This window comes from Typopeltis vanoorti, chromosome 16 (genome assembly GCF_054136105.1).
Source record: "Typopeltis vanoorti isolate ZY-2024b chromosome 16, IOZ_Tvanoo_1.0, whole genome shotgun sequence".
NCBI classification, from domain to species: Eukaryota; Metazoa; Arthropoda; class Arachnida; order Uropygi; family Thelyphonidae; genus Typopeltis; species Typopeltis vanoorti.
In genome coordinates, this window is record NC_143564.1 from 50,736,220 (window position 1) to 50,761,599 (window position 25,380).

The 25,380-nt window shown below is 36.9% G+C and overlaps 1 protein-coding gene across 2 annotated transcripts in view; it reads right to left on the reverse strand.

The window, feature by feature from the left end:
* Positions 1-10,693: 10,693 nt before the first annotated feature.
* The window catches only part of LOC150098013 (transport and Golgi organization 2 homolog), a 160,260-nt gene continuing 145,573 nt past the window's right edge, over positions 10,694-25,380 (reverse strand). Inside the window, exon 8 of one of the 2 annotated variants that reach the window (XM_090406381.1) lies at positions 10,694-10,931. In XM_090406381.1, the coding sequence (XP_090262507.1) occupies positions 10,799-10,931 (133 nt within the window). In that variant the 3' untranslated portion in view covers positions 10,694-10,798. Of the gene's footprint in view, positions 10,932-14,281; positions 14,391-25,380 lie in introns of those variants that run through there. The other variant, XM_090406382.1, reaches the window with a different exon arrangement.

The following is a 25,380-nucleotide window of genomic DNA, read 5'->3' on the forward strand; positions in this document are numbered from 1 at the left end:
CAGGAGTTGATTCCGTGGTAGAAATTTTTTTTACTAAAGTGTTGTTTTGCCTATGGTGGTGATGCTCGTGTAGGATCCGACTTCTCACCTTTTGTTGGAAGGCTGCAATGAGTTGGTCAGTTGCCTTTCTCTGTGAAGTTGCTGTGCTGTCTGGTCTTGTATGTCTGAGGTAGAAGCTGTATATTACCGCTTTAGCAGTGATGAAGAGGTAATTGCAGAATGAATGGTTATTGAGATAGAACTATAGATAGATATCATGGATATCAAAATCGTTTAAGAAAGATTATTAAATAATCAGCTGTGAATATAATTTTTTAACTTTAATTGCACATTATTTAAAAATACGGAAAATGAGAAAATTTATGTGGAAACAATGAATTGTTGAAGAGATTTAAACTTTGTATTATTCATAAGATATATTCTAATCATAACGTTTCAAACCAAACGCAGCCAAGTTCATGTATATAAAATAATATAACGTTTATCATCTGTAAAGGAATCTTGATTGGCGACAATGCCGCTATGGACTGGCCCTGTGCAATACACCACTTTCTCGAGGTGCAGCACGAAATGAAAGGATCTCTGTAGTTATCTAGCAGAGAGTGCACAGGAGTGGACCAAATGGGAATGCTTTTAGGGCGGTTCCTTTTGCATAATCTTATTTCCAGTTCACGTCTGGTGGAAGTTGTATAATGGATGCTCGCTGGAGCCTCTGTCTCTTCTTAGACACTTCTTTTTTTTTTTTTTGATGCGTTCTAGAATAAACTGATCGCGGAGCTGGTTAACAACGTTTTTATTTGGAAAGCTCTAGTTTCTAACCAGTAAACTAGCGAAACCATAACAGAACACACCTACAGACACAAACGCATATCAATGTTGGGAATCAATTTCCTATAAGTGTTAAGAGTAACAGTATTACTCTTATTTAGCAGGCTGCAGAAATGTATTGAACTGCGACGATGTAGACTCTCCTTAGGAATAAAAACGTATTTCTTTGGGGATCAAAAGGTATTGCAGAATTTATTTATATGTTAAACATGCAAGATATTTTTGCATTTTGAAACATTTGCGCTACTATGCGAAACTATCCCAGCTAATTCTATTGGCTTATGCATATGAAAGTGTTCAAAAGCCATAAAGCATCACACTTTTCTACCCGTTATCTTCATTAACCTTTCATTTACAAAATTCAAATATTTTCTTTGTTTTGTTTCTCAGTATTGCAGATTGTAAATATTATCAATATGTTTGTGTTATATAGTTGTAATGTAGTTGTATGCGTTATGTGCTCGTCATTATAACGCATCGTCAATTCACGCCAATTTAGATAGACACTCCACAATGCTTTACGACACTGGCATGCCATTTTCCGCCTCTAATAAGTAAAACGATTACCTCACACCAAGCAGTTAAGGTCACATGCCACTTAAGATAAATACAGAAACATTTATGCCGTGATGGAGTTGGTATTAGCAAATTTTAGTGACAAATGAGTGGGTTTCATTATTGTATTAGACAGCGGCGCACTCAGGATTTATAATCTTCGAGGCCGAGCACTCATGATTTTATCTTGCGGGGGGGGGGGGGGGGGGGAGTTGAGTAGGCGATTTTAGAATGCACACTACGCATTGCATACAGACCGCCCGAGCACTGCTTCGTTCGCCTTGCGTTCACAGCGGCAGTGATTCCCGGGAGGTATAGGGTAATCCACCTTAAGTGACCGCTAATTCATAAGCATAAATGGAAGACACGACACGAAATTTCTTGGTTTAAGCAGTGTATGCGCACGCGCGCGTGTGTATGTGTGTGTAATAACAATAAGATTTTCAGAAACATAAGTTTCATGCACCTCGGATTCATAATGCGATAGTAAAGCCTTAATGGCAATGGAGCTTCCCCAGTATAACTATCCTACAAGGCTAATAAATCATAAATGAAATTACTTAAAATTACTGATTAAAGGTTATTTTTAGAAACAATAAATACTTGAATGATAACCGGTGATCATCCTTTTAGGGAAGATTATCTCCTCCATTGTAGAAACTTTAAAACTGAGTCACTTAAGGATTATTTTTGTAATCAACTTGCAATGGGAACGAAAATAGTGTGGAAGACAATTACAGAAAATGTGGGATCAATAAATTTACAAAGAAATGAATTTATATAAGTGAGCACATCAAATAATACGATTCTAATAGAAATACTTCTTAAAAGAAATATGCCATACTGACACCGTTTGTTAAAAGCTTAGAAATACTCAACACTGCCTAAACGAAGGAATTAAACATTTTAAATGCAGCTTCCTTCATTGGCAATATCCTCAATGACTACTAGACTAAGCTATCTCTTCTGCGCACATTCATGTCACCTCGTTCCATAAAACATATCAAGACGTGTACGATCAATCATATAATTCGTATTTCTTCAAAATATCTTGAAAGTTATCAAAGCTATCTTTGAACACTCTAAGTTCTTTTTTTCTCCCTCTCTCTCTCATTTGAATATTTACGTCAACTTACGAAAAGAAATCAAACAAAATAACGCATTACAAAATTATTGCTTCTGAAATACTGTTATATACCACGCAATTAAAACACACCTTCTCAAATCGAGGTGTCACTATGTAAATTTTTCGAGAAAAAAAGGAGGGTAATCATGTTGCTCAAAATCTCTAGCCATGAAAGCAAACCAATATACTCTACTTTCTTTCACCCGTCAAATTCGTCTGAATGTGTAGTTATCTCGCAATGAGTTTTCTCCTCCTTCTGCAATCTGCTGACGAATTTCTCGAAACGACCAGCACATCGTTATTATTGCCTTATCATGTACACGACAGTTTCGCTAAGAAGTATAATAATGTATAAAAAAAATAAAATAAATAAATTTTTATAAAAATGTATAAAAAGGCTAAGAAGTCGTCGCCTTCTTAGCCTTTTTATACATTTTTACAGACACACCTATTTCAATATTTAATTATTTTGTATTCTTGCTATTTCATGTTTTTTTTCTAATTTATATAAATTAATTTGTTCATACAATTTCCTTAATTTTTCGCACTTCATTTCAATTCACTGCTCTATTCTACAGCAGTCATAATTTCAGCAACGAAAATCCTTTCGGAGATTAAATTTCGAAGTTTAATCAAAATGGTGATTGCCTTTATTTTCTTTAATATGAAATCATGTGTTTTGACCACTCTTCTTTCTAAAGTTAGGAGTTTTCAAATGATAGTAAGTCAACTATTTTCTTCTATGGCGATGCAAGGGAATTTAGGGATTTCCATCCATTCTCGAAACTCAAGTTTTTCATCATACATAATAAACTGGCCTTGTAGCTGTTGCTTAACTCTAACTCCAACAAATGCTAGTTCTTGTTTTCTCTTCTCTTCTCTAATATCTCCTCTAATAATCACTGGGTATCATGTTTGATAACCAGTAATTCAGCTGTTGAAATTATAATTTTAGTTTTATTTCAGTATCATATAATTTTATGTTGCTCCGAATTTAAGAACTCTGACTCAGGAATATCACATAGTTGTACTTTTTTCTGATTTATCAGACAGCATTGTTCTTGTTGTTTTTTTTTTGCAAATTAAAAAGTTCGTTTTTTTTAAAAAAAAAAAACTTATAAGTCGATCTGTCGAAAGTTTTAGATAGCGTTTGAAGAGTTAGTAACAATTCTAAGCCTATTATATGAGATTCTTTTCAAACGAAAGTTTGTTTTTCTTTTTAATTCCCTACCATATATGAAATGACTTATTTCTCTCTTTTGGTGTGCATTGACTTTTACACCAGCTCTGTAGAAATTGTTTACCTTCATAAATGAACAATGTCGTATATGTCAAATAAGGATGTGTGAACAAACCCTTAGCATGTAGTCTTTTGCAAAATATTTTGTTTAGAAAAATTGAATGGTCGTTTGTTTTCCCTTAGATCGATTTCTTCAACTCTTTACATTCATTTTTATCGAATCATTCATACAATATCATAAGGGTGTTCAAGGTTGTGCATACAACATAATTTGTAGGGAGAAATATTTCATAATTATTTTGAATATTAAACTTTTAGGGAAGTTTTTTGTAGCATTGATTGCACTGCAATGAATTTAGTTTTAAAAAAAATTATAAAGAGAGTAAGGGGTGTGGTTATTGTTATTACAATGGATCCCTGTAAAGTGGTACATTATTGGCTCGCTGTCTGCCAATAGAAAATTTAATAATAAAATGGGTCACAATTTAACACTCATATGTACAAGACCTCTGAAGACAAAATAGTCAGCTTCAAGATAAAGAACAGTAGACATGAGTAGGAACTCGTGTTCCAAACTTGAAGCAAGCCTGCAGAGGGGCCGGATATTCCACTACCACCCTACGAATAAAATCTTCATTCAGATTTGCTAAAGATCTGAAAATCAAAGACCCAGACTGGGTATAAACAGCTAATGACGCCACCAGCCTTTTGCATTGCCTCGCTCAACATCAGAGGCCTCTGATTACCATTTAAACAGGAGGCGGTGTGGCTATTGTTCCTGCAGGAAACATACTTTTACACCACTACAGAGACATGCAAGAACTTAGCCAAAAGTACCGCTTGACATCATACTGGAGCTTTGGCCCAACACCACTTAGTGCTGGAGTTGGGTCACTAATGCTACCCCCCCTCCTCCTAGGAGCCTTTCACAACATCCGGAGGGATGCAGCACTGGGGCTGTACCACTAGGTTCCCTAACAACTACACTCTAGCTAACACACCTTCAAGACCAGCATTCTTCCAGAGTCTCAACAACTATCTCTATGGCACCAATCATGTCATCATGATGGGTGCCTTCAACTGTGTGGCGAACCCAGTCTTACACAAAGTAGGAAGGAACCCAACATCAGGAACATCCGGCTACAAACACTTGGAAATTCACCTTAGAAATATTCAGCTCACCGATGTCGACATTGTAATCCCCACTCCCATGACTACATGTGGTTTGGCCGAGGAGTTGGCATTCAGCTAGACCACTTCTACCTAGCATCATCACTCCTTTCTAGAGTTGAGACGGTAAGACCTCCAGAATCTTGAATTGTTTTCACAAACCCAGCTTGCTTTTTGCAAAGCAAGCTGAGTTCATAGTTCATGAGGCTCCCATCAAACTCTCTGCCCACCATCAGTAGAGAACAAGGTGCACCATGGCTTGTCAAACTGCCTGACTTTTTTGTCTTCTGGTGTCCAAGTCATGGTGTTCTTGATACCACTGTAGGCGATCGTTTCTGTTCTTTGCAGAAATTAGTCTTTCCGTATAGGCATGGAATAGCCAATATTGATCGTCTTCACTTAGTATAGTTTGGAGAGGTGTGGTTTGTAAACAGTCTTCTTCATTAAATATCTTTGGTCAATTGCTGCACTTAGGAAGTTTGGTCCATACAAGCTTTCTCGAATGATGCTGATTTCATTCCTAACACTGTCTTAGGACCACAGTTGTTCCTTTTGGACAAACAATGTGGGTTATTTTTTTACTGATTAAAAATCATGCATACCTCATCATTTGAAAAACCAGTTACTCCATTGTTTTCAAAATTGCAGTTCCAGCAGACAGGTACCCACAATAAGCCCTTTATAGAACTCCAAAAATTCCTTCCCATTGTGATCAACCGTTGCCTATATCTCAAGATGTTGAGCCACAAGTGATAGCTAAAATTAAAGTCAGTACTCTCAATCAGAACTGCTTCAACTCCAGTCATAGTGTCTAATGTTAAATCCATCACCACCTCAGACTTCATCACTCCTGGATAATACTACTCTTTTCTCTCTGCCAACACTTTTCTGATGAACCACTACTGCTGCTAATAAAACTAGCTATAAATCATTCACAACCCACATTTCATGCAGACATGCACTCTGTCTCGTCTCATACCTGCCACATTTTCAAATGAAGGGATGTACACATGTTGCAAGCACAGGCATGGTACAAAATCTTGAATGATACTGTATAAAATGTAATTTTAAATGGTGGCAGATTGGGTAACAATGTGTTAGTGAATGGAGGCATAGAGCCACCATAACTTTAAGAAAGAAATGATACAATACCTAGATACAATATATTACAAAAAATCTTCAAACTCCAAAATTCTCAAAATGCAAACTCCTGAGTGGAAGATTTTTCCACTTAAACTATCCTAATTCAGTAATAGCTAACTTAGGACACATACTATAAATTTACAATAAAATTCTTAATCATCAATATGAAGCTTATTATTATTATTATTATTATTACGGGCAACTCCAGGGAGTCATTAGACTCATCGAGGGAGGCCCCAAATCATTTTCATCACAACTATTCGACATTCATACAGTATCTATCATACCTCGCCTTAAACTCATTCACTGTCACAGCATCCACCACAGACTCAGGGAGCGCATTCCACTCATTCACTACTCTAAAAGTAAAGAACCCAGCTCTAACACCTTTACTAACCACACTTTTGCCCAGTTTCCATGGATGTCCCCTAGTCCTCCCACAACCAGCCCTGTTCTCAAAAATATCTTCTGAATTAATTTTATAGAAACCCTTCAGTAATTTGAATGTCTCAATCATATCTCCCCTCCTCCGCCTATCAACCAATTTTTGCAACCCACAAATCCTCAACCTGTTCTCATACGGTTCATTCCACAGACCTGCTATCATCTTGGTCACTCGCCTCTGGATCCTCTCCACCTCCTCCCCATCAAGAAGAAACCTAGGTGACCAAATCTGAGCACAGTAGTCGAGATGAGGTCTTATCAAGGCTCGATACAGAGGAACAATAACCTGCTTGTCAACGTATTCTTCAGCAACCAAGTGATTTGATGAGCTGATTTGGCCACTTTTGCAATGTGTCCCCTAAATTTCAATTCCTTATCCACCAACACTCCTAAATCTCGTGCCTCATCAATTTCCTGGAGCACGGTTCCACCAATGCAGTAAACTGCCTCCCATCTTTTCACCCCAAAATGCATAACCTTACATTTTGCCACATTAAATTGACATCCATTCTCCCTAGCCCAGACCTCCAATCTATCCAAATCATCCTGCAAAATTTTGACGTCATCTGCATTCACTATTGCCCTACCCAACTTCGCATCATCCGCAAACAAATGAACTGTTCCTCTCGGATCCTTTCCTATATCATTTATGAACAAATTAAACAGCAGTGGTCCAAGAACAGATCCTTGTGGTACACCACTAGTCACAGGCCGTCTTGTGGACTCTACTCCTGAGTAAACCACTCTCTGATATCTCTCCGTCAACCACCCTCCTATCCATCTCACCAACCCTATGTCCATTCCCATATGCTGCAATTTACTGATTAGAATTCCATGTGGTATCCTGTCAAAGGCCTTAGCAAGGTCCAGCAGAATCACTGTAAACCCATTACCCTTATCCAGTTCAGCCGTCACTGTGTTATAATACGTGAGCAAGTTACTGAGGCATGACCTACCCTTCACAAAACCATGCTGTCCCCGATACAGCATCCCATTTTCTTCTATCCAATCTTGTATTTTCCTCTTGACTATTTTCTCTAAGACCTTGATAATGATTCCTGTTATGCTGAGTAATTCCACAACATCGACTGATTCAGTTACCTCCCTACCCTCAGCATTTTTTAAGATCATTCTACCATGAGCATTTTTCCTTTTACTTGCAACATATTGAAAAAACTGTTTGGGATTCTCTTTAGCCTGCATGGCCAATTTCCTTTCGTAATCTGCTTTTGCTTTTCTTACCACCCTTGTTACCATCCTGGCCTGAGCTTTATACTGTTCATGCACCTGATGGTCACCCTTCTCCTTAAATTCCCTCCACAATTGTTTCTTTTTTTGCAGCTCAAGCTTAATAGTGTTATTCATCCATTTAACCCCTACCTGATTTATTATTCGGACTCTTGGTATACAGTCAACCATTGCCTCCTGCAAACAGTTTTTGACCACCTCCCATGCACCATCAACATCCAGCCCTTGCAGTTTTACATGCCATGGCATTGAGCCAAGCACACACCTAAGCTTGTCATACTTACCAGCCCGGTAATTCCACATATACCCTGTCTTAATTGTAAATTCGACTCCTTTAGCCACCTCCCAAGTCATGACCTTATGGTCACTCTCACCAATTGGTGGCAACAAGGTCATGTTCGTTACAGCCACATTCTCAGTTGCAATTACTAGGTCCAGCACTCTCTGCCCCCTGGTATTTTCCAATACATGTTGCCGTAGATAGTTGTCCCTTAATAACTGCATAAAATCCAATTCCTTCCTCCCATGTGCCCTCTCCTCTTTCCAGTCAATATTACCATAATTGAAATCACCCATAATAATTACCCTCCTTCCATTCATTTCTTCTATTTGCTTATGCATACTATTCCCACCATCCACTCCATCACCCAGTCTATAGCAGCACCCAATTGTATATTTTGTTCTGCTAGATTGTATCTCACACCAAACAGCCTCAAATGTGCTTTTTTCCCCATCCTGCAGTTCAACTTCTATACTCCTTGGCTGAAGCTCATCAGCTATCATCAATAACACTCCTCCCCCCTTTTTATTCACCCTGTCACTCCTGAACACGCTATACCCATCGCATTCAATCCCACTAGCTTTATCATCTTCTGTCAGCCATGTTTCACTAATACCGACAACCTGTGGCCTGGAAGTGCCAACCATGGCCAAAAACTCTTCCTTCTTGTTCCTAATACTCCTGGCATTAGTGTACATGAATCGCAGAAGCCCATTTGTCCCATCCCTACTTTGATTCCTTATACTAATTATCCCATTCTGATTTGTTGTCCGTCGTACTCGCCCGGGCATAATATACTCATTCATACACTTAACTGCCCCCCCCTAAAGTCTGCATATCTACTCCCCCCCCTCTTAATAAATCTAGTTTCCCTGAGTCTGTACATCCACTTCCACATCATTCATCAACACTCTTTCAAGTCTCCGTACACCAACTCCATTCAAATGTAACCCATCCATCTTATATAAGTCCTTTCGACCATCGAACTCATTCCACACATCCACAAATTCCACACCACTCTCCATGCATAACCCACGCATAAAGTCATTGGCAATTATGGCCCTCCTTCTAAACACTTCGCTGTCATACCGCGGTAAGATACTCACCATCCTAACTCTCTCACTCTTCTCTTTTGCTACCTCAAACAACTCCCTCACATCCTCTATCATTTCCATTTTGTCCTCTTTTAAATCATTCGTTCCTGCCACTATTATCATCTCTTTCACCCTCTGTTTTTGCAGTCGAATAGATTCGCTGACGTCCTTTATGTTCGCACCCGGCTGGTACGACTTCGTTAAACTCTCAATTATTACGCCTCTTAATAGCGAATCCCCATACAGCACTCGCTCCTTCATTTTATTGACGTTTACGTACATTCTATTATTTGCCGTCACAGACTTCCGCCGGTTATTTGTCGGTACGTTCAACACACATTTTTGCATACGCTCCAGTTGTCGTTTGGCTCTGTGTATCGCGCCATTTAAACGGGCAATTTCGCTACTCGCACTTATCTCACCATTTTCGTTATCGATCAAATCATCCATTCCTTCGGTGTTTCTACCTTCATTTACACTTTCAGCGACGCTCTCACACATATCTGGCACTACCACGCAATTCTCTAGTACACCGCCATTTTCTGCATTCTGACTACCGTTAACGATATCAGTCTCGATACACGAAACACGCTTGAAGTCCTCATTCTCTTTACACTTTCTACACATATTAACTCCACTATCACTTTCTAACCAGACTCCTACCGCTCTTCGCAAGGCATACATCTCACAGACAGCACACTGCATAAATTCTTTTACATCAAAACTCTTAAGCAAGCATGGCGACCTGGCCGCCATTTTTTTCTTTATCGGTGCCATGTGTACGCTATCTTTTCTTAAAAATAATAGTTAAAATAACAGAAAACACGCAAAAATTGCACAGACACACCAAGAAACAAAAAGCAAACAATACTACTTAAAATTCTGGTAAAATATCTAATGTTAACACAAAATAATACTGATCTTTTCAGGAGCTCTCGACAAGCCGACGATCTAATCCGTGCGACACCTAGCGACCACTTATACTAATTATCCCATTCTGATTTGTTGTCCGTCGTACTCGCCCGGGCATAATATACTCATTCATACACTTAACTGCCCCCCCTAAAGTCTGCATATCTACTCCCCCCCCCTCTTAATAAATCTAGTTTCCCTGAGTCTGTACATCCACTTCCACATCATTCATCAACACTCTTTCAAGTCTCCGTACCTTTCTCCTTTCATCTCAACTGTCAATAATACCCGTATCTTTGCTTTCTCTATACTGATAATCAAAAATCTGTCAACCTTTAATCATTTATGTATTTAGAGGTGTGTGTATAAATGAGTATGTGACTGTTTTGGGAAGTAATCGTCATAGATTAATTACTGTTTAATATTGCATTACATACTGGATAGCAATCAACATAATGCCTGTTTAAAGTGGACATTGTTGTGACAGTTCAGCTCACTAAAATAAACAGACAGAAACTCTCAAAGGAAGTTATATAGCAGAATGCAATTATAAAGCAAATTCACTTGAGATGACTATAGTTAATCTGAAAAGAAAATCCTTGTAAGAAAGACCTAAATCTTGAGTATAATGCGACTTGAAAATTGAATCATGCTAAATTTTACTTGATTCTTTATTAATAATAATAATAAAAAAGGTCCTAAACAGTAGAATTTTTTAATTGAATAAAATTTAATACGGAATAACACGTGTCAACATATTATTTTTGTAGATCAAACGTATATGAATTTCTTATCCAGTCTTCTTCCACAGATGCAGGTGTAGATTCTTTCCTGCATTTTTCGATGTAATCTACTTTACCATTGCCATCCACAAGTATTACTGTTTGACTTCTGAAATAAAATAATAAAAAAAAAAAAACTAAATAATTTGAAAGCCAAATGACATGCATTATTCATATGCTAATTTCTTTGGAACTTAAACACATTTACATTAGAGTTAGATAAAAACTTGTGCCATGATTGATGAGGTGAGGGGAATATCTTGCCATGTCATGATCTTTTATTTGAGTATCAGTAGAAACACCACATGTGTTCTTCAACTGTAACCAAATCAGCATGGGGGGGGGGGAAGAATATGTTTGTTTCAGAGTATATTAGAAAACAATAATTAAGAATAATACTATATTTGGTTAGTATATTTGAATTGCTGAAAGGTGTAAATATGAAACTAACAATGAGCCAAGTGAGAATGGCAAATATAAGGGAGAGAGAGAGAGAGAGAGAGAGAGAAAAGGCATGAATAGGAATACAGGTAGTCCTCGTATAACGCGGTACTTTGTTAGATCCTAAATGAAGGAATCTTGGAAAGAAATCATTCATTTGGAATCTAACATATAAAACTTATATAAAACGCTAGCGGCTATAGCATACTCGGAAAATTACGTTGCCATGTATTCAGTGAATCCATGGCCGGGGAAAGTTTTGTCGAAGATTCTGATTGTGATGAATCCATTAAAAAAAAATTCAGTTTAAAGAAATTAGCAGAAGGATTGGACTTGGCAAGAAAGTTAGGAAGTTATTTTACAGATAATGACTCCAGAACGAAGGGCTCCAGAAAATTCACGAGACAATTGGATATTTGTTTAGCTCCATATTATGAACTTAATAAAAAATTGCAGCATAGTGGTAAGCAAGATCTTATTACTGACTTCTTGATAACTAAACCAAACGAAGTATGCAATGAGAATTATACAAATGATGTCCAAGAGATTTCAAGTGATGACGACACCTGGCCACTCAGAAATAAAGAACATCTATGAAATGTTCGTTTTGAAGATAGTGATGACGATTGTAATATACACTTTATTATGTGCAATAAAGTTTATGTACACTTTGTAATTTTATAAGTTTATACTATATATTTGTTTCATAGTTTATATGTTTTCTTAACTTACATGAATTACAAGAATTAAATAAAAATATATTTTTGTTGGGTATGTCATTGTTGTTTATATAATTTAAAAAAAAAACGATTTCGGAACCCAACCCTACGTTTTCTATGTAATCTGAGTCTCACATAACGTGATTTACATAACGTGGCATTTCTATGGAACCTAACATCCGCATTATACGAGGGTTACCTGTACTTTCATTCTTCTTCCTTTTTCACTCTTTTTACCTTGTGGTGTTGATGGGTTTTCTATTCATTTAACCACAACTGTACACAAGGATAAGGTGGTTAGCCCTATGCCTCCTAGTGTATCTTATGTCTGTAGAAACGTAGAGTTCTCAAGGCGGGTTTGCTTGCTTGTGGGATGAAAAACCCTGCAGTTCACACCTAAGACCGGCTAACTTGGCTATGTCTGCGAAAGATCCTAAGCTCCTCAGGTCAGCAACGGGAATCAAATCCAGGATGCTCCCTTCCCAGGTATATGGTTGCGAAGGGCTATGCCCTTCGCAACCATATACCTGGGAAGGGAGCCACTTGGTTAACCTGCAGACTATCTTAACAGAATACTTTCATTACTAGCTTATTAATATTTAGAGTTATGATATATGTTTGTGTCCAATAAATTGCTGGGGCGGAGCAAATTACATGTGATCTATAAACTCTAGACATGCAAGTTTGCATTCATAATGGACATAATTAAAAATTTTTGAGGAGAGAGACAGAGATTTGTTTGTGAAATACAGGGTGGTCCATAAGTCATTGAACATGCAGTAAAAAGGGCCCCGTCTTTGTTAAGCTGAAATTGGAAGGCATTTACACGATGTGGTTTTTCATAACTAATAAAAAAATCTGCAGATTCTGTATTTCATTATAACAAAAAAAGAATAAAAATAATTAATAAATAAAAAAGTTATTACATGTTTAAACTCCTTCATAACTTATGAGCCACCCTGTATAAATAACTAATCAATGATGAACAGCAGCTGTATATCCACCGGTAGCTCAGTAAATTACTATAGGGAGGACCTTATCCTCCTCCCTATAGTAATTTACTGAACTAATAAGGTGATTCACGTAGGTATGGCAGAAATACTTGTGGGTTGATGGAGTTACATATCATCTTGTACAATTTATTCTACCTGTTATGAATATTTATTTATACATTTCACCTTGTTTTCTAAGAATTTTCTCTTATTTACTAATAATTAATGTATTTTTTTACATAGTGTATATTACTATTTGTCAAAGATATTCAGACACTCCAACAGCTCTATATTGACTCACCTGTATAATGCAGATAATGTCTCAATGCTTAATAAGCATAGCCACATGGGAATTATCAGTGTAGACATTCTTTGCTGTCAGGATAAGTGGATGAAAAAGTTGAGTCTGTTCAAATGTGGTATATGATAGTTGGAGCCCACAAGTCTGGTCATTCGGTCCAAGAAATTTCTGCCACATTGCACATCCCCCCCCCCCCAAACTGGTAGTCCCAAGCAACTGACAAAATGGGATGGCAAACTCTCAAGCATGTTGTTGCAGTAAATTGTCAGTCACTCTTAGCAACCATCGCAAACAACTTCCGCATAAACTCTGGAATGGATGCCGGTGACAGAACTATTGACTGGGAGGTGTTTGCCCATGGGTTCTATGGATGTGCTGTGGCTCTCAAGCCCTTGATTACACCTGCCAATGCATGCATCATCTGAAATAATGCAAACACCATCATTGGAAAAGGCTACTCTAAAGCAATGTATCACACATGATCTGGCAATCCGATGGATGTTTCTGGACTTGGTAGATGCCTGGTGAGCAATGCTTACAGGAATGTCTTGTATTGACTGTGACATTTGGAGGTGGTAGAATTATGGTTTGGGGCTATTTTTCCTGGTTTGGACTGAGCCCATTTGTTTCTGTGGCCGGATCTTTAAACACTGATGCCCAGCATGACATTTTGGACAATTCCATTTTTCCCACATTATGGCAATAGTTTGAATAGGACCTTCCTGTACAAGCATGATAATGCATCTGCTCATAAAGCAAGGGCCCCAGCTCCTTGCTTTGAAGACATGGAGGTGGAAGAACTAAACTGGCCAGCCTAAAGCCCTGACCTCAACCCTATTGAATATTTTTGAGATGAGCTGGAGTGAAGGTGTTACAAATGCGAGCCGTATTTGTAACACTTGTCAGCTGTTTGCCATACTATAGAAGGAATAGAAATGAATTCCAACAGCAGTTTACCAGAACTTAGTGGAGAGAACCTACCTCAAAGGGTAATAGCAGTGAAAGGAGGCCAGACCTCATTGTTCATTCAAATGCTGCTCGACTTTCTGTAATTCCTGCATCGTCTCTCTTTCTCTGATAATTTTTTTTGACTTTGCCAACCAACCAATAACCTTCTTAATAAGAGAAATACAAAGAGTTAACTGACCATATAGTGTAATATGTGCATAAATATTTCATTTTTCATGCAAGTATTTTATTTTAAAAATACATTCGTGATACAATGACTGGTTAGTAAACTTAGTGTGCTTGTAAAATTGGTAATTTTAATCTGTTTTTCCCTTAGAAAATGACTGTTTTATAGTATATTAATGTACATTTCTGTGTTTTTAGAGTTTTATAACATATTTGTATTAACATATTGCAATATTAAATATAGTTTAAAATGGCACTAAAGATGCATAAGAAACGTAACACTAAGAAGAGCAGTGAAGTCGAGAATAACAAGGATTGCCTCGCTAAGGAGGATATTGAAGATATTAAGAAAGTTATTGGTTGGTTGGCGAAGTTAAAGCAGATTATCAGAGCGACGATGAATTACACAAAGTCAAGCAGCATTTGAATGAACATAGGGAGGATAAGAAAATTATGCAGCAAAATAAGAAACAACAAAGCATGGAATCAAGTAAGTTAGTAAGTAACAAAAATTGAGTAAACAATGTTGATTGTAAAAAGAAGGATATTATTTGGTATCGTGACTATCATAAAACATGCTATTGATGAGCAGGTTATAATTTCAAGTTTTTCTGGAGCAAAAATTAAAAATATAACATGTAATTCAAAAACAGAAAAGAAAAGTAAACGAGATCATAACTGTAGTTGGTACTAACAACTTAACTAGTGATAAGTTCAGTATGAGAGAGGATATGAAAGGGTTGTTGGAAGAGGGGAGAGTGAAGAGTGAGAAAGTGAAAATTGTATACTACCCTGACATGATGAAAATTAAGAAGAGTAATGATTGACAAATGATGTGATGCATAGGCTGTGTAGAAAGATGGATTTAAGAGAAATGAATGCATTTGGTATTCAGGAGGCTTGAAAAATGAATAATTGGTATGAGACCTCAGAGAGCCAGGGAAACTAAATTATTACAGAAGGAATGGTGAAAATCTGTGTGTCAGAATATCAATGTGATGTAACTGTGTTAATGAAGGGAATGGACATTATCATGGAAATGATTACAAGGAGCGAATGATTTCCATTTTATGCTCACCTTATGTAGATAGTTCAATATGTTGGGACCACAGGTCCGAACATATTGAAACAAAGGGGTAGAGTTTGTTGCTTTGGTCAATATGTTGAGACCACAGATTGTAGGCATTAGTGAGACCTGGCTATCAGAATCAGACACACTAACTAGTATTGAGTGTAAAACGTACACAGCATTTTTAGGAAGGACACACAGGATAGGGGAGAAGGGGATGTGATGCTAATTATATTGGATGCTATCATTAGCAACACGCACACATTAGCACAATCATAGGTCTCAACACTATCTTCCAGTTAGTGTTGAGACCTATGATTGTAACACTAGTATAGTTCGCCCACAGATTCGAGACCCTTCAACACTTCTGCGCATGTCAACAGGAGGAGAATCCATTCCGATAATCAGTCCGTATTGTGGGATGAGGTGTTTATTATTACACGTCAGAAAATTAACTTCTCTATTATGATCATTGTAGTTAACTATGTTGCTAGTATAACATTGGAAAATTTTACTTACAAAGCACATGATTTCACATGTTGGCAACCAATTCGTACGTCCTTCATTTCTTTCTCTCCTTCAGCATGAATCGACTATTCTTGGCAAGATGCCAAGGAGAGGCCCACAAACTGTGGGTGAACTATAACAGCTTTTCATGTGACAGGGAATTTGCAGCCATGTGTGAGGGGTGGGGTCTAACAAGATCCACCAGGTTGCTAGTGAGGCAGAAATGCATCACTAAATAAACACAATGGGAATGCATAAGGAGTAATCATAATGGAGGAATTGAATTATAGAATATATCCAGACATTGATTGGATATAGCGATAAAATCTCACAGGAAAAATGAAACTTGGGAAGTGGCTAAGTATATGAATGATCAGTTCAGAAAAGATTGCATGCTGAACTACAAAGTAGGAAATTATGACTTAGTGAGGAGTATACCGGATTCAAGCACAATGGTAGTGGTTGCTAGATGGGAAGAATATCAACGACACCTGGGAAGCATTTAAAAATACTTTAATGATGCAATATTAGAATGAGTCCTGAGAGTTTGAAGAATAAAAAGGGTAGAAGTGAAATAGAAATCACATCAAGCAAGAGATTCGAAAGAAATGATGATGTGGAAGGAATACCGGGTGCATAAAGATGATATCTGTTAGGAAAATTATAAGCAGCAGGACAGAAGAGTCAACTGTTGTATGGAAAACTAAGTCTGAGTATGTCTAAACACTAAATCTGGCTCTACGAGATAAAGACAATCCACAAGAATTCTATCACTAAGTAACACAGCTAAGTAAAAGAAAGAATGAATATGAAAGATAACTCTACTGAATGCAGATGGTGTGAAGATAACAGATGCAGAAGAGGTTGTTCAATTAATGAGTGCCCATTTTGCTAAAATGCTACCACAACCTGGTGTATGCAACATTGAGCTCACTGCTATCACTTAACTGGATGAAGAAACTCAGGTGTATGAGGAGGAGGTATCATAATTGTTGTGCAAACAATAAGAATTCAGCAAGGATGCTAAAAGAATGTTCAGCTGAACTGGCTATTCCTTTGATCAGGCTATATAAGTTGAGTATCAGAACAGGAAAGATTCTGCAGGAGTGGAAAGAATATATGTTAATCCCATTGCACAAGGGTTGTGCAATAACCGATGTATACAACTGTCATCCAATCCATATCTCAGAAGTGGTGGTGAAGATTTTGGAAAAGTTGCTCAGATCTTACATTCAGAAATGGGTTGATAGAGTATCTTTACTTTGCAATGAACAACATGGGCTTACTAAGGGAAGGTCATGTTTTAGTACCTTGCTCACATTCTATAATAATGTTACTGTTGAACTACATAAAGGGAATAGATACACCATGATACTTTTGGATTTTGCTACGGCTTTTGACAGAATACAGCACATGGAAGACTGTTGCATAAACCGGAGAATATGGTATTGGATTATAAAATATTAGCATGGATAAGATGGTGTCTGACAGACAAATATCAAAAAGTAGTATATGGGGAATGAGAGTCTGCAAGATTTAAGGTAACCAGTGGTGTACCACAAGGATCAGTTCTTGGTACTGTTATTCAATCTCTATATTAATGACATTGGGGAGAATTTAACAGGTAACATACAGCTATTTGCAGATGATGCAAAGATAGCTAGCATGATCAGAATGTGGCTGATATGCAGTACTCGCAGAATGATTTGAATTGGCTGGAATTGTGGCCATGGGAAAATAGATGTCACTTAAATGCCAGTAAATATAAAGTCATGCACTTTGGCATGATTTGATGTCTAATGTCGTATGATATTGGTGGGATTATGCTAGAAGAAACTAATCAGGCTAGGGATCTTGGAGTGGTAATAGATAGGAGGTTGCAGTTAAGGGGCCATGTAGCAAAGATTGCAAATACAACTCAAAAGATAATTGCAATGCTGAAACAAACTTTTGCCATGTAAAGATAAGGATGTCATTTTGCCTCTTTACAAATCCTCGATAAGACCTCACTTGGACTATTGTGTGTAGGTCTGGACTCTTGGTTTCTGTTGTGATTCTGATAAAGGGGAGAGAATGCAAAGGAGTGTTAAAAATTATATCAGATTGAGAATTTGTATAGACGACTGTAGACACTAGCAAACAAGAGAAAGAGGGCTGATATGGGTGACACTTACAAACTTCTGGAAGGGTCATACCATATTTCAGTTCATGGAATTTTTCATTTTCTGGAGGATGGGAAAGGACAAGAGGGCATTCTTGGAAGCTGGGAATGAATGCCACTAAGAAGGGGAATGAGATCAAAAACTTTCTCTCAGAGAGTGGTATGATTGTAATGGATTGTCATTGGATGTGTGAATGAATTCAAGAACAGGTATGATAGGTGGCATGTGTGTAGAGTATGTGGCCTCCCTTGAGTCCTTGACTCTCTTAATAATAATACCATTACATGCATGATATTAAACAACTAAGCACATAGGAGGCTGCACATCACAGTCTAGCACATGAAGAACCTTTAGATTTTCAATTGAAGGCAAGTTAGCTTGTTTCATAAAGCGGTGCAGGGTCGCCATTACTACATGCACAAATAACAGGCATAATACACTAGTCTCATAGCCCAAGTTGATTTGGCTGAAATCCAAAATAAACAAAACCAAAACTACTGTACAAACATTACAGTTTGTACTTGCCACATTCTTGGATTTCCAGCCTACCATTCCCCCCACACACACTAATATCTGAAAATTTTCAGCACTATTCTCTGAAGTGTTTAGTGATACTGTGTGATGGAACTTCCATTTTTCTCAACTGCTGAGTTTTGGCCATTTTCATTGAAACTTCTCTTTAGGTATATTCTCCTCTGTAAAAATTTTATGATTATCTACCTGAACTGTAGAATGGAAAGATTTTCTTTGAAGCTGAATTGTTTTGTGAACAATCCACTCATTCACAGGAGATGGCCTGAAGAGTAATTCCGTGGTAATTTTTTATACCACTTGATGGTCTCTCCGAGAGATCTACACCTTTCTTAGTGGTTATATAGCTGAGCACTGCATCCAAGTTTTGTACTTGCTGCCCTACTTTATTGTTACAAGCCTTCTCCAGTAACTTACAACAATGATCTCTGTAAGTCGTCAACTGTTACTGATCTTCTGTATCCATTTCAGTATTTTAATGGTTTGTTTTCCATGACTATGATTTCTTCCCATTTCTGTTTCTTCATCGTAACTTCTGCTTGAAATCCAGATCTATTAGTCCTCATTGTTCCACAGAGAAATGTTGCTTTAGAGAGAAGTTCCTGAAAAGTGCAAAACTCACATAAAATTATCTGCTGCAAATAGAATTCATCTTTTATCCAAGAGGCCATCAAGCAATTTTAAATGATGGAATGAGCATGGCTCCTACCACTCACTGTGTTACCTTTACATGCACTATTTATGAGTCCTATTGGGAATATATCGTCAAAAGGATAGCATCCCACACCTAGGAATCATGTTCTCATCAATTACTCTTTTTTCCATCGAAACTGCTTTTTGAAAGTTAGAAACAACTTGTTCTAGCAGTTCTCAAATTTTATGTAGATGATCACTAGTTTCCACATCTTTATTACAGAAATGCCAATTCTTTAGCAATTGCAGAAATCTCTCTTAGCACATTGCATTCTTTATCATCTAGTTTGTATACATGGAATTCTTCAATCAGCATAAACATATCTGAGGAATGTATATTTCTGATGGATGCATAAGGGTCAAAGCTGGATAACTGTGAGGAGTCCATGTAGCCTTTAAGGAATGTGAAGAACTGACCAAGTCTTCAGACTTAACGTCTAATCCTCCCCTTATCATGGTGCACCCTATATCATAAGTATCTGTCTGGATACTGAATGCATAAGGATGCGCTGGCAATTTGCGATTTAGATGGTCAAATAGTATTCTTCTTGGCTTAAACCACAATGCAAAATGATGGTGCAATACAACAGAATTTAATGCTGGATGAGACATCACCTAATTAAACAAGGTTCTCCATTGTTTTTGTCAGAGAACCAGGGCAAACATCAAAAAGTCAACTACTGAAACAAATCCCATCTCAACATCAGTAGAGTTCAAGAGGGGTACAATCAACATAAGTATCATCAATGGAAAGGAGATGGAACTTGCAGAAGAACTGGATAAATACCAGATTGACATAAATGGATGTTACTAAAACAAAGAAGACAAAAACAGGTGAGATCTTTCTAAGAAACAAATACAAGAAGTTATATTCAGGCAATAACAATCAGGGAAAAGAAAAAGTAACTAAATTATTCAACACTAAATATGAGGATAATCGTCTTGAATTGCAGGCAATATCAAGTAGTGATATGGGCAAATATCAGAATGGGGGAACTGGACAATGAGAATTGTTTGTACCTATGGTCCCACAGAAGGTTCTACTAAGAGGAATTTTTCAAAGCATTAGAGAAGGCAGCTGACACAATGAAAAAGGAAAAGTTGGTCCTCATTGGAGAACTGAACAGCAGAGTAAGAAATGATTATCAGACATATAGTAATGTTTTGGGAAAATTTGAAGAAAAGGGCAAAAACTAATAATAATGGTAAGTACCTGCTGGATTTCTGTTCAGGACATGGACTAGTTCTTACTAATACCATGTTCCAGCATAAAAATGTGCAAATTCACATGGAAAGAAGATGCAGGAAAGAAAAGTCTCACTGACTATGTTATTATTGACATTGATGTTTTCCCACTGGTTCAGGACAACACAAAACTATACAGAGGATTTGAAATTGGAAGTGATTGATATTTAGTTTTGAGCAGGATAAAATTGGATTTCATAATGAAAAGAAAAGTGTTTCAAAAATTTTAAAAGAATCAAAGTTGAGCAGATTTCAGAGGTACACTGTAGACTCAATTACACAACACATTATTCAAGAGAAAATGAAAGTTTGGAATCAAGAACCGAACTTTGGAGATTCAGTAGCAAACTCTAAAGAAAACACTGATGAGTTAGCCAGAGAGACATGTAATGAGGTTATTTGCATGGATAAAAAAAATAAGAGCACAATGGACTCAGGAAATTAAAGAGGCAGTAAAAGAAAAGAAGAAAGTGTTTTGAAAGGTCATAGCAAGACAGTCAGTGGGTGCTCTTAGAGAATATGTAGAAAAATGGGAAAAAGAAAAGCACCGTGTAAAATCAGCTAAACAAAAGTCATGGGAACACTTTGGTAAGAACATAGAAAATAAATATGAAGCAGGTAGCAAAATATTTTGCATGCTATTGAAAAGTTTTGAAATTGAGGAAAGATTATAATAAAAGGCATCAGATGATAAAAATATTCTGATATTCTAGCAATATCTCCAAGTAATTACTCCAGATATCTGGAGTAATTACTTGGAGATATTGCTATATGAAACAAGAAGTGATGGCATGGTGATAGATAGCACTCAACAGGAATACATATCAATACTTGAAGTAGAAAAAGTCACCAGAAAGCTGAAATGTAGAAAGGTAGCTGGAGTAAATGATATTTAATTAGAAATGATCATATATGTAGGTATAACAGTTATACAATGGTTACCATGCATAATTCAGAAGGCCTGATGAGAGGGCTGAATTCTGGATGATTGGAGCAAAGCTCTCATAGTAGCCATTTCCATAAAGGGAAATTAAACTGAATGTGAAAATTACAGAGGAATTTTCCTAATGAGTGTTCTCAGTAAGATTTCTGCAGGTATACTTGAGAAACAGCTAAGAAAAAGTTTGGAAAGGAAGCTAGGAGAACAAGCACAATTTAGGCCAAATAGAAGTTGTCATGATCAGATATTTACTTTAAGACAAATAGTTGAGAAATCATGGGAATATATCAAGGATCTGTATTTAAGTTTTGTAGATCTGGAAAAGGCATATGACAAGGTCTCAAGAGAAAATCTGTTTAAAACACCAGTTATATGGTGTGAAGGAGATTATATAAAGCAATACTTAGTCTATATTTGAATTGTATGTCAGCAGTTAGAATTAAAGGAGTTACAATACCTAACAGGGTGCACCACAATAAGGTGAGGATTGGACATTAGGTCACAAGCCCTGGTCGGTTCTCTGCATTCCTTAAAGGCTCCTGCTGGTTATCCAGCTTTGACCTTTAAGCATTCATCAGAAATCAGATTATCTCAGAAATATACACATTTCTGAGATAATCTCATACCTGATTTAATATCAAGTGTGAGACAAGGGCAGATTATCTTTACAATGTTATTCATTATCTATATGCATTACGTTATGAAGGAAAGGTGTGTTAACCCTGATATCAAACCACAAGATGTTAATCTCTTTGCTTTATACAGATGGTGACTTCTAAATAAATCCAGTACAAGGCTGCAGATTCTCTTACTAAATTAAATAACTGTTGTAATAAATTTGGTATGAAAATAGAAACACAGAAGACATCAACTGCATCCTGAATTGAGAACCTACAGAACAGGTAAATGGAAATAGACAACATAATTAGCAAAATTGATATGGTAAGAAGTCAACTGAATAAAGTTACATGAAATTTAAAAAAAAAAACCTCACTATCTGAAATATCTTCTTCATCGGATAAAAAGCCACTTTGTTGCAAAACACAATTGCAATCATCCTCTACCTCTTCAAGAATTAAAACTTTATCACAAGAGATCCCCCCCCCCAGCAGCTTAGAAACCTTATCAGTGGATCACATGGATATCCAGCACATGTTTGCATTTTGCTTTGTAGGCGTGGCTTCTGCTAAGAATTACTAGATTGTACCTAATGAAGTAATTTGGATCTCTCTCTCTCTTTTATACTGATTCCATCCACACTTATAAACACATCAGTGCCATGTTTAAGGTGCAGGTGAAGATTGATAAAGAAGTTTACTGACATTTTTCTTGAAGGGTGTAGTTTAGGAATACTTCATGAGGAATAACAAAGGAAGAGAATGTCCTTGGCAGAGAGGATCAATGACAGGCAGCTTATTCACTACCTGAAGAACCATCACTTAGTGATCACCAATATGGAAGTTGCCACATTTCTGCAGCACACCTTCTCATTAACCTTACCCAACTTTGAAAAAAAGCAAAGATCTGGAAAAAGAAGAGAAATGGCACTTGCTACTTCTTTTCTTTGTTCAAGAAACCTTGTACTACTCAAATAATTCAAGCTCCAAGATTTTTCATAATTAATGTCTTAAATACTGATCTTCTCACTATTCAAGTAAGTGAAGATAATCTAGTGAATTTCACTGCTATCAAAACATCTTGTCTAATTACAAGAATAAAAAGATCTCACTTCACTCCTTCTTGCTTTATTAATGTCTGATATCCAAGTCAATATACATTTTCTCATCTTGGGTTGATTTTCACATCTAGCTTATCCTGGCCTAAACACATCACATCCAGATATTCAAAAAAAAACTTGGCATTTTTCTGTTCAAAACAGTACTTCTCAAATAGTAGCATTTTTATAATTCCAAAATCTGTCATTGCTCTGTCCCCAAATGTGAAGACATCCTAAGCAATGACAGATTTTGGAATTATATCACTCAAAACATCGCTTGTGATTTTATATATATCTGCTTAATAGGAGTTAGGCAAGTTAGAATGTTTACTTTCTCCTCACTTGTTTAGTATATAATAATACTATATAGTATATAATAATATATATAATATAATATTATATTATAATATAATATAATATACATATAATACTAAATAATATAATATAAGACAGGAATTAGGATAGGAAATAGATTGGTCAGTTCTGAGGTATGCTGATGATACAGTACTCCTTGTAATGACATGGAAACAAGCATACCTTAATGAAGAAAGAATTGAGGAAGTCAGCAAGTTTGAGTACCTGGAATCCATTATTGTGAAGAATTGCTGTTCAGAAGATGTCAGAAGGAGGTTAGGAATGGCTAAAACAACAATCAGAGACTTGTCTAAAATCTGGAAGGATGGATCTATCTCCATGGGAACAATGTTGAGGATTTTGGATGCAGTTGTTTTTCCAACAGCAACTTATGGATGTGAGACTTGAAACCTAAAGAAGTCAGATAAGAAAAGGATATCTGCTTTTGAGATGTGGTGTTACAGAAGGCTGTTGAGGATATCATATACTGAAAGGCTTATACAGTGGTACCTTGGGTTGCGAGTAACTTGGTCTGCGAGTGTTTTGCAAGACGAGCAAAAATTTTTAATAAATTTTAACTTGATAAACGAGCGAGGTCTTGCAATAGGAGTACAGTATTACCTATATGCTTTGCCTTCCGAGCGTCACATGATCACAAGCCGCTCAGGATTGTGGGTAATCGTCTCGCATGCTCGGTCTCAGTTGGCATACCTCATTCGTATAGTCAACATTCGTGCTAGCATTGTGACCACGTGTGTGTGTGTGTGTGCGTAAAGCATTTTTTTATTTTGTGTCCAAATGTAGACTGTTCTTTATTAACTGTACTACGACAATGGCCCCAATGAAGAAAATGGTTGAAAAGGAAGGCGGTAAGAAGAAGGAGATGATTACGGTGGAAGTTAAGAAGGAAATCATCAGGAAGCACGGACAAGTGGCTGCCATCGCAAGATTTTATAAGAAGTCTAGGGAGGTGTGTAAAATGTGGGAAACTGTGCAAACTTTTGTAGAAAAGCACCACCCGAGTAAGGCTGTGGCAGTGCGAGCGATGAATCTGTTTAACGACAATGCAATGTCATATTTCCGTGAAATCCCCAAAAGGAGGCAAAAGCAAATGTCATTGGATAGGTTCCTTGTTAAAGTGGCACAAAAAGAAAAAGAATTACATTACAATTACTGTAATATGTAATTGTAATGTAATTAATAAATTCGATTACTTTATGTATATTACATTTAAATAATAAAAATATAAAAAGGTATACGAAGGGATATGTATTTTGTATTAATCATTTTTATATGAATATTTTTGAGTTTTGGAACGAATCATCCCAGTTTCCATTATTTTTTATGGGGAAATTCACTTTGATATACTAGTGCTTTGGATTACAAGCACGTTTCTGGAACGAATTATGCCCGCAAACCAAGGTACCATTGTACTCATATACTGAAATGAATGGGTGCTAAAAAGATCAGTAGAACTTTAAGGCTCCTTAAGGATACTGACAGAAGAAAGTTAAAATATTTTGGACACATTGAAAGGATGGAAGGAGGACTTCTCAGAACAGTAATAGAAGGTAAAGTTCCTGGAAAAAGAGGACGGGGTAGACCATCAATGAGATGGATGGATGGATGGATGGTGTGCGTGTGTGTGGAGTGACTCATCTTCAGAGAGTTTAAGTCTCCAGAAAAGCAAACAACAGGACTACATGGCGAGAGGTGGTGTGCCACAGATGCCGTATGGTCATTCTGATGCTCA